This window comes from Symphalangus syndactylus, chromosome 8, assembly GCF_028878055.3.
Source record: "Symphalangus syndactylus isolate Jambi chromosome 8, NHGRI_mSymSyn1-v2.1_pri, whole genome shotgun sequence".
NCBI lineage: Eukaryota > Metazoa > Chordata > Mammalia > Primates > Hylobatidae > Symphalangus > Symphalangus syndactylus.
The window spans coordinates 105,460,524-105,470,995 of NC_072430.2; the positions used below are offsets into that span (position 1 = coordinate 105,460,524).

The window sequence follows — 10,472 nt, forward strand, 5'->3', positions numbered from 1 at the left end:
GGGTGGGAATTACCACTGTGCCACATTTGCTGCCCTTCTCTTCCGGGAGGAAAAGAGATTTTCCCTCCTGCATTGGGGTTGCCCTAGGACTACAGTATAGACCCAGCATGATTTAAAAATACTTTGTAGTTAGTTAGTTTGTAGTTTGAATACTTTTCTTCAAAATTGAGAAATTTTTAGCCTGGGCAACAAAGTGAGAACTTGCTCTATAAAAAATTTTAAAATTAGTTGGGTGTGGTAGTGTGCGCTTATAGTCCCAACTGCTTGGGAGGCTAAGGTAGGAGGATTGCTTGATCCCAGGAGTTTGAGGCTGCAGTGAGTCGTGATTGCACTACTGCACTGCAGCCTGCGCAACAGAGGGAGACCTTGTCTCCAATAAATAAATAAATAAATACAAATAACAAATTTATTTATTTATTTTTTGAGATGGAGTCTTGCTCTGTTGCCCAGGCTGGAGTGCATTGGCGCAATCTTGGCTCACTGCAACGTCCGCCTCCTGGGTTCAAGCAGTTCTCCTGCCTCACCCTCCCAAGTAGCTGGGATTACAGGCATGTGCCACAACGCCCTGGCTAATTTTTGTATTTTTAGTAGAGACTGGGTTTCACCATGTTGACCAGGCCAGTCTTGAACTCCTGACCTCAGGTGATCTGCCTGCCTCGGCCTCCCAAAATGCTAGGATTACAAGCATGAGCCACTGCGCCTGGCCACAAATTTTTATTTTTAATTTTTCTTTTTTTTGAGACAGAGTTTCACTCTTGTTGCCCAGACTGGAGTACAGTGGCATGATCTTGGCTCACTGCAACCTCCGCCTCCTGGATTCCAGTGATTCTCCTGCCTCAGCTTCCTGAGTAGCTGGGATTACAGGCACCCACCATCACACCTGGCTAATTTTTGTATTTTTAGTGGAGACAGGGTTTCCACCATGTTGGCCAGGCTGGTCCGGAACTCCTGGCCTCAAGTGATCCACGCACCTTGGCCTGCCAAAGTGCTGGGATTACAGGCATGAGCCACCATGCTCAGCCACCTTCCAGGTGTTTTTTTATTTGATACCCACACAGTAATGTAGAAGTATATCTCTTTTGTTTGTTTGTTTTTTGAGATGACGTCTCGCTCTGTTGCCCAGGCTGGAGTGCAGTGGCACACCTCGGCTTACTGCAATGTCCACCTTCCAGGTTCAGGCAATTCTCCTGCCTCAGTCTCCTGAATAGCTGGGACTACAGGCGCACATCACCACGCTCTGCTAATTTTTGTATTTTTAGAAGAGATGGGGTTTCACCATGTTGGCCAGGCTGGTCCCGAACTCCTGACCTCAAGTCATCCTCCTGCCTCGGCCTCCCAAAGTGAGCCACTGCACCCAGCCCGGAAGTATGTTTGTAAGCCCAGATGGAATCATCGTCTATTGTTTCTTTTTTTTTAATTAAAAAAATTTTAATGCAGTTCAAATCCCCATGTCTGGCTCATTTCAGCTCCTTTACTGCCAAAGCAGGGGACAAGGACTGCTTCAGTTTCTCTGCCTTCTCTTTCTCTGAAGGTATCTGCTGCATCGAACTTGAAAGTTCACATTATCCTTATTTTTCTTGATCTTGACAGATTTGGCATCCTTTCACCTGGCTGTGAGCAGAAAGTCCTTGATTTCCTCAATTTTTCAAGGCATGGCGATGAGGCTGTACACAGGGAGAGGGCAAGGACAGGCACCCCTCTAGCCCATGTATCACCCAAAAGACACTCACAGCCTGCCACCACTTTATAACCTGCTTTTAGTTTGTTTAGCAGTAGATCACAAACACTTTTGCATGTCAGTAGTCACATTTCTACAGCATCAGTTTAATGTATGCACAACAGCCCATAATATGGCCATAGCTTAATTTACTTGATCAATCTTCAGTTGTTGCATACTGTTTGCTTTCCTACAAAGTAAGTATTAAACATCCTTGCAACTTGGTATTTGTTCTTATCCTTAATTGTTTTCTAGGGGGACAATTCCCGGAAGTGGAATTACTGAGTCAAAGGACATGCATTTTTCAAGCCTTGGATGCATCTTACTAGATAGATGTCCTATAGGATGGTCATATCAGCTTTATAGGAAAGTAGCTGTGTCCCTGAATTCTCCCTGACACTGCATGCTCTTATATTTCCTCAAGTTTTGACAATTTGATAGGTGAAAAGTGGTATCTGACTGTTTAGATCTGGAAGGCTTTGTTTTTTTTTTTTTTTTTTTTTTTTTGAGATGGAGTCTCGCTCTGTTGCCCAGGCTGGAGTGCAGTGGCGCAATCTCGGCTCACTGCAAGCTCCGCCTCCCGGGTTCATGCCATTCTCCTGCCTCAGCCTCTCCGAGTAGCTGGGACTACAAGCGCCCGCCACCACGCCCAGCTAATTTTTTGTATTTTTAGTAGAGACGGGGTTTCACCGTGGTCTCGATCTCCTGACCTCGTGATCCGCCCGCCTCAGCCTCCCAAAGTGCTGGGATTACAAGCATGAGCCACTGCGCCTGGCCCTGGAAGGCTTTGTTGTATAAATATTTTTTTAATGTTTATTGGCAAGAATACTTTTCTAAGAGAAACATCAGTGAGCTGGTTTCTGTTTAAGCTGAATGAAGCCACAATGTACCTCAAGTATAAGATTAACTGGCCTTTTTCAGTTGCACTCTAATTACAATTTAAAATGTTTCTGAGCCACCTGTCAAATGCATTCTGGGCTGTACCTCTGCATACCCCAGGAATAAATCTCATGGCCTTCTTTACCTGGCCTCCTTAGCGGTGGCCCAGCAGGAAGCGGGGGTTAGAGCAGGAGCCACTCAGCCTTCCAAGACAGATACTCCATGGGCCAGTGGTATTACTGGCCTTTTGAGCCCATCCCCATTTGCAAAGATGATCCATGTGGGTTATCATCTGGCTGGTATGTTCCCAGAGTGAAACTCAGCAGCCCCTTGAGGGAGGGGATGATGGCCATCAGGCCAGAGTGTTGAAAGTTAGTTTGGATCATTTGCTAAGCAGCTTGTGGTGCCTTCAGAAAGGAACAGTTTCAAAGAACTTTCACATCTGTTGGCTCATTTTGCCCTAACGACAGTCTTCTCTTTGATATTTGCATGGCATTAAATTTTGCCTTTCTTGTTTTCTCCAGAAAACGTCCACTCCTGGATCTTCACATTGAACTCAATGGCCACATGTATGATTGGAACAGCAGAGTTTCTGCCAAGGAGAAATATTATGTCTGGCTGCAGCACACTCTGAGAAAGAAACTTATCCTCTCCTACACATAAGAAACCAAAAGCCTGGGCGTAGTGGCTCACACCTGTAATCCCAGCACTTTGGGAGGCCAAGGAGGGCAGATCACTTCAGGTCAGGAGTTTGAGATCAGCCTGGCCAACATGGTAAACGCTGTCCCTAGTAAAAATACAAAAATTAGCTGGGTGTGGGGATGGGTACCTGTATTCCCAGTTTACTTGGCAGGCTGAGGTAGGAGGATCTTTTGAACCCAGGAGTTCAGGGTCATCGCATGCTATGATTGTGCCTACGAATAGCCACTGCATACCAACCTGGGCAATATAGCAAGACCCCATCTCTTTAAAAAAAAAAAACAAGGACAGGAACTATCTTAGTCAATGTATTAGTCATGGTTCTCTAGAGGGACAGAACTAATAGGATACATGTATATAAAAAGGGGAGTTTATTAAGGAGTATTGACTCACGTGATCACAAGGTTAGGTCCCACAATAGGTCGTCTGCAAGCAAGGAAGCCAATTCAAGTCCCAAAGCTGAAGAACTTGGAGTCCAATGTTTGAGGGCAGGAAGCATTCAGCATGAGAGAGAGATGGAGGCCAGAAGACTACATCAGTCTAGTCTTCCCATGTTTTGCCTGCTTTTATTCTGGCAGTGCTGGCAGCTGATTAGATGGTGCCCACCCAGATTGAGGATGGTCTGCCTTTCCCAGTCCACTGACTCAAATGTTAAATCTCCTTTGGCAGCACCCTCACAGACGTACCCAGGAACACTTTGCATCCTTCTATTCAATCAAGTTGATACTCAGTATTAACCATCACAGTCCATTTGGGCAACTATACCAAATTACCGTAGACCAGGTGACTTAAACAGCAGTTATTTCTGGAGCAGTTCTGGAGGCTGGGAAATCCAACATCTGAGTGGTAGCATATCTGGTGTCTGGTAAGGCATGCTTCCAGATCTTACCAGATGTCAGTCTTTTCATGTTCTCACATGGCAGAAAAAGAGGGTGCAAACTCTCAAGTGTATCTTCTTCAAGGGCACAAATCCCATTCATGAGGGCTCTACCCTCATGACCTAATTACCTCCCAAAGGCCCCACCTTCTGATACTGTCACATTGGGGATACTGTCTCCCCTTTGAATTCTGGGGGGGATACAAACATTCAGTTTGTAACAATAGCCTTATGATTTAGAGGTTACTTGTTCGTTCACCTAGACCTCAAATTGCATTTTACAGCTAATCAAGTATATCTTTCTCTGATTTGATAGTGTGACCTAAAAGGGGACCATTGTTTGAAATACCATTAGAGTTGCTTATTATTATTATTATTATTATTATTATTATTATTATTGAGACAGAGTTTCATTCTGCCGCCCAGGCTGGAGTGCAATGGCATGATCTTGGCTCATTGCAACCTCTGCCTTCTGGGTTCAAGCGATTCTCCTGCCTCAGCCTCCCGAGTAGCTGGGATTACAGGCTCCTGCCACCACACCTGGCTAATTTTTGTATTTTTAGTAGAGACAGGGTTTCACCATGTTGGCCAGGGTGGTCTTGAACTCCTGACCTCAGGTGATTCACCAGCCTTGGCCTCCCAAAGTGCTGGGATTACAGGTGTGAGCCACTGCACCTGGCCTATTATTATTTTAAAAAATTTTTAAAATTGCTGAATAGGGTACCTCTGGGCAGTGTGTCAGAATACCACTTTTTAAATATTTTACGATTTATTTATTTTTCTATTTCTTGAGGTTAGTTTTAACTGATGTGTATCTGTATGTCTATTTGTGTATATTTTGTCATGATCATGCAACAGAGGCTGAAAAGTGTGGAAGAGACAGTTTTCAGGACCAACAATCAATTATTCCTACTTTCCAAGTTATTTTGATGCCATAGTGGCTCATACCTATAATCTGAGTACTTTGGGAGGCTGAGGTGGATGGATCACTTGAGCCCAGGAGTTCGAGACCAGCCTGGGCAACATAGCAAGACTCCATCTCTACAAAAAAATACAGCATTTAGCTGGGCGTGGTGGCATGTTCCTGTAGTCCCAGCTGCTTGGGAGGCTGAAGTGGGCAGATAGATCCCCGAGCCCAGAGAGGTCAAGGTTGTGATGAGCTGTGATCACACCACTGCACTTCAGCATGGGAGACAGAGTGAGACCCTGTCTCAGAATAAATAAACCACCAGCACCACAAACAACAACAAAAAGTTATTTTGTACTTGTTTTGAGCACAGGACTCCTGAGGGTATCTTTGCATTTAATATTGCATAGGGGTACCAGTGGGAAGTAATGTGTATGCTTGGCCTCATGAGCTAAAGCCCTATGTTAATTATGACAAAAGGAAAGTGTGTGAGAGGGATCTTAACTACCTAGCAGCTCTAGCTGCCATCTTGAACCATGAAGATAAGGGCCACACTTAGGGGTAACTGGGTAGTGAGCAGCAAGAAGCCTTGTTGGATGAGGGCATGAAGGAGCAGAATCACTGTGGAATCACTGTGTCAGCCCCAATTACCTACCTCTGGACTTTTATGTGAGGGGAAAAAAATTGAGAGTTTATATTTATCTAAACCTAGTTAACCCAAGTGATGCATTGTTACGAGATTAAAATGTTTGGAGGCTGGGCACGTTGGCTCATGCCTGTAATCCCAGCACTTTGGGAGGCCAAGGCGGGTGGATCACGAGGTGAGGAGATCAAGACCATCCTGGCTAACATGTGAAACCCCATCTCTACTAAAAATACAAAAAATTAGCCAGGCGTTTTGGCAGGCGCCTGTAGTCCCAGCTACTCGGGAGGCTGAGGCAGGAGAATGGCTCAACCTGGGAGGTGGAGCTTGCAGTGAGCTGAGATCTTGCCACTGCACTCCAGCCTGGGCGACAGTGCAAGACTGTCTCAAAAAAATAAATAAATAAATAAAATGTTTGGAATGTTGGCTTCATCCCTGGGATGCAAGGCTGGTTCAACATACGCAAATCAAGAAACATAATGCATCACATAAACAGAACTAAAGACAAAAACCACATGATTATCTCAATAGATACAGAAAAGGCTTTCAATAAAATTCAACATTGCTTGCCTTCAATAAAATTCAACATTGCTTCATGTTAAAAGCTCTCAATAAACTAGGTATTGATGGAAAATATCTCAAAATAATAAGAACCATTTATGACAAGCCCACAGCCAATATATTGAATGGGCAAAAGCTGAAAGCATTCCCCTTGAAAACTGGCACAAGACAAGGATGCCCTCTCTCACCACTCCTATTCAACATAGTGCTGGAAGTTCTGGCCAGGGCAATCAGGCAAGAGAAAGAAATAAAGGGTGTTCAAATAGGAAGAGAGGAAGTAAAACTGTCTGTTTGCAGATGACATGGTACTATATCTAGAAAACTCCATTATCTCAGCCCAAAAGCTCCTTAAACTGATAAGCAACTTCAGCAAAGTCTCAGGATACAAAATCAATGTGCAAAAATCACAAGCATTCTATACACCAACAATACACAAGCAGAGTGCCAAATCATGAGTGAACTCCCATTCATGGTTGCTACAAGGAATAAAATACCTAGGAATACAGCTAATAAGAGATGTGAAGGACCTCTTCAAGGAGAACTACAAACCACTGCCCAAGGAAATAAGAGAGGACACAAACAAATGAGAAAACATTCTCATGGATAGGAAGAATCAATATCATGAAAATGGCCATACTACCCAAAGTAATTTATAGGTTCATTGCTATTCCCATTAAACTACCATTGACATTCTTCACAGAATTAGAAAATAACTACTTTAAAATTCAAATGGAACCAAAAAGCGTGTATAACCAAGACAACAATAAGCAAAAAGAACAAAGCTGGAAGCATCACACTACCCAACTTCAAAGTATACTGCAAGGCTACAGTAGCCAAAACAACATGCTACTGGTACAAAAACAGACACATAGACCAATGGAACAGAATAGAGACCAGAGAAAGACCACACATCTACAGCCATCTGATCGTCGACAAACCTGACAAAAACAAGCAATGGGGAAAAGATTCCCTATTTAATAAATGGTGCTGGAAAAACTGGCTAGCCATATGCAGAAAATTGAAACTGACCGCTTCCTTACGCCTTATACAAAAATTAACTCAAGATTAAAGACTTAATGTAAAACCTAAAACTATAAAAACCCTAGAAGAAAATCTAGTTAACACCATTCAAGACATAGGCACAAGCAAAGTTTTCATAACAAAAACATCAAAAGCAATTGCAACCAAAGCAAAAATTACAAATGGGATCTAATTAAACTAAAGAGCTCCTGCACAGCAAAAGAAACTATCATTAGAGTAAACAGGCAACCTACAGAATGGGAGAAAATTTTTGCAATCTATCCATCTGACAAAGGTCTAATATCCAGAACCTACAAGGAACTTAAAACAAATTGACAAGGAAAAAAACAACTCCATCAAAAAGTGGACAAAGGACATTAACAGGCACTTCTCAAAAGAAGACATTTATGTGGCCAACAAACATAAAAAAAAGCTCAACATTACTGATCATTAGAGAAATGCAAATGAAAACCACAATGAGATACCATCTCATGCCGGTCAGAATGGTGATTATTAAAAAGTCAAAGAACAACAGATGCTGGCGAGGCTGTGGAGAAGTAGGGACACTTTTACGTTGTTGGTGGGAATGTAAATCAGTTCAACCGTTGTGGAAGCATGTGTGGCAATTCCTCAAAGATCTAGAACTAGAAATACTATTTGTCCCAGCAATCCCATTACTGGGTATATGCCCAAAGGAATATAAACCATTTTCTTATAAAGATACATGCACATTTTTGTTCATTGCAGCACTCTTCACAATAGCAAAGACACAATAGCAAATGCCCATCAAAGATAGACTGGATAAAGAAAATGTGGTACATATACACATGGAATACTGTGCAGTGCAGCTGTTAACAGCTTTTGGTGATACAGTGAATCAGATTTTTCATTTAATTCTTTTAATTGGTTATTACTGAACACGAAAAAGTAATCTTTGTATTGAAATCTTGAGTCTGGCCATGTTTCTATTTTAAATTCATAAAGAATTCTAACAGAAGAGGAATTCAAAGAATGTCATAAACGGATGTTTCTCCAAGGATGAAGGAACCATTTTATTCACTTGCTGATAATTCAGCTCAATCCAGTTTGGCATCATATAGATAAGTAGTTGAATTATGGATTTAAAATACATATCCTTTTCTAACTCCAAAGGTAATACTTATTTAGATGGTTTTGAAAATATAGAAAGGCACAAATTTTTTAAAAATCTGTTATTCTCCACTACCACTCAATCTGTCTATCATCTGTCTCTCCATTCATTCATCCGTTTGTTTATATCTGTTAATCTTTGTATGTGTTCATGTATAGCTTTTACATGATTGGAATCATAATGCATATTCCATTTTGAAGTCTGCTTTTTTTTACACAAAAATATGTTGTGAATATTTTCCTATATTACGAAATATCATTAGCTGAGCTTTTGGAATTGACTGCATGTTTTGGTACCATTTAGATATAGTTTAAGATACTTAGAAGTTATGTGGCTTTGCCACTATGGATGAATCTTTACTCAATATTAGTTACTTAAAATAACCTCACCTAAACACTACTCAGCCATAAAAAGGAATGAATTAATGACATTCACAGCAACCTGGAGACTATTACTCTAAAGGAAGTAACTCAGGAATGGAAAACCAAACATTGTATGTTCTCACTCATAAGTGGGAGATAAGCTATGAGGATGCAAAGGCATAAGAAGGATACAATGGACTTTGGGGACTCAGGGGAAAGGGTGGGAGGGGGGTGAAGGATAAAAGAATACAAATTGGGTTCAGTGTATACTGCTCAGGTGATGGGTGCACCAGAATCTCACAAATAACCACTTAATTACTTACGCATGTAACCAAATATCACCTGTTACCCAAAAACCTATGGAAATAATTTTTTTTTTTTTTAAAAAGGAATGAGATAATGTCCTTTGCAGGGACATGGATGAAGCTGGAAGCCATTATCCTCAGCAAACTAACACAAGAGAAGGAAACCAAACACCACATGTTCTCACTTGTAAGCGGAAGCTGAACAATGAGAACACACAGACACAGGGATGAGATCACACACGGGGGCCTGATGCAGGGGCCGTAGGAGGGAGAGCATCAGGATAACTAGCTAATGCATGTGGGGCTTAATACCTAGGTGATGGGTTGATAGGTGCAGCAAACCACCATGGGACACGTTTACCTATGTAACCCGCACATCCTGCACTTGTATCCAGAACTTACAATAAAATATTTTAAAAATCTTTAGAGAATACGAAAAAGATTCTTCAATGCATACACAATAAAATTGCAGTTCAGTCAAACATTGGAAGTCTTTCTGTAACTGTCTAGTTGGTATCTTCATTTTCAGCTTCTTCAAGATCCCACTCCAAACACTGTTAGCTCAGCCGAATTCAACAGCTCATAGCTCTTACCTCTGGATCTTTAGTTCTGGTGATTGTATATTTCTGGACCATCTGGAATCCCAGCATATCACCCTACCCCACATCTCCACATCCCCAAAATATAACCATACTTCAAGGGCAGTTCAAATACTGTCTCCTTCTATCCTCCATGAAGTCAGTTATCTCTTCCGTTGGAATTATTGCCCCCTCTCCTGAACAGTACTATTTCATGTGAATCTCCTCCAAGGCTTCTTTTCATTTTATATCTCATGCTGTAATTCTTGGAGAGTATGCTGTAGCTCAAGTGCAGAATTCTCATCAGTTTTATCTTTATATCTCTCCTAAACACTTTACCTGATGAAGAGCCTGGCATACACATAAATATATATTGAATGAATCAGTGATGGACTGAAAAGAAATGATGGATCTCCTAAATTTTAACTTTTATAACATATTTTGATATATTCATGACCTTACTTTAGCAAGCAATGTACTGAACATGATGTAAACTATTGTTGATATAGTTTTTATATTGGAAGTGTAAGTAGTTTGTGGCATGGGATTGTGACATATCCTAGGTTTCCTCGTCTTCTTTTTATTGAAACGTAATTCACAAGCCATAAAATTTGCCCCTTTATATGATGCAGTGGATTTTAGTATATTTACAGAGTTGTGCAGTCATCACCACTATCTAATTCCAAAACATTTCCATCTACCTAGAAAGAAACTCCGTACCAGTGAGCTGCCACTCTAATCCTCCTCTTCCCCCAGCCTCTAGAAACAAATAAT

The 10,472-nt window shown here is 41.5% G+C and overlaps 1 protein-coding gene and 1 pseudogene across 11 annotated transcripts in view; one reads left to right on the top strand and one right to left on the bottom strand.

Moving 5' to 3' along the window:
- Window positions 1-8,733, top strand: part of CFLAR (CASP8 and FADD like apoptosis regulator) — a 56,679-nt gene extending 47,946 nt beyond the window's left edge. For 5 of the 11 annotated variants that reach the window (XM_063644970.1, XM_063644973.1, XM_063644975.1 and 2 more), the window contains one exon: window positions 3,121-4,523. In XM_063644970.1, coding sequence (XP_063501040.1) covers window positions 3,121-3,259 — 139 coding nt within the window. In that variant the 3' untranslated portion in view covers window positions 3,260-4,523. Of the gene's footprint in view, window positions 1-1,972; window positions 3,085-3,120 lie in introns of those variants that run through there. The other 6 variants (XM_055290171.2, XM_063644969.1, XM_055290170.2 and 3 more) reach the window with 2 other exon arrangements.
- LOC129488266 (large ribosomal subunit protein eL38-like) lies at window positions 1,432-1,654 on the bottom strand (annotated as a pseudogene).
- Window positions 8,734-10,472: the final 1,739 nt, after the last annotated feature.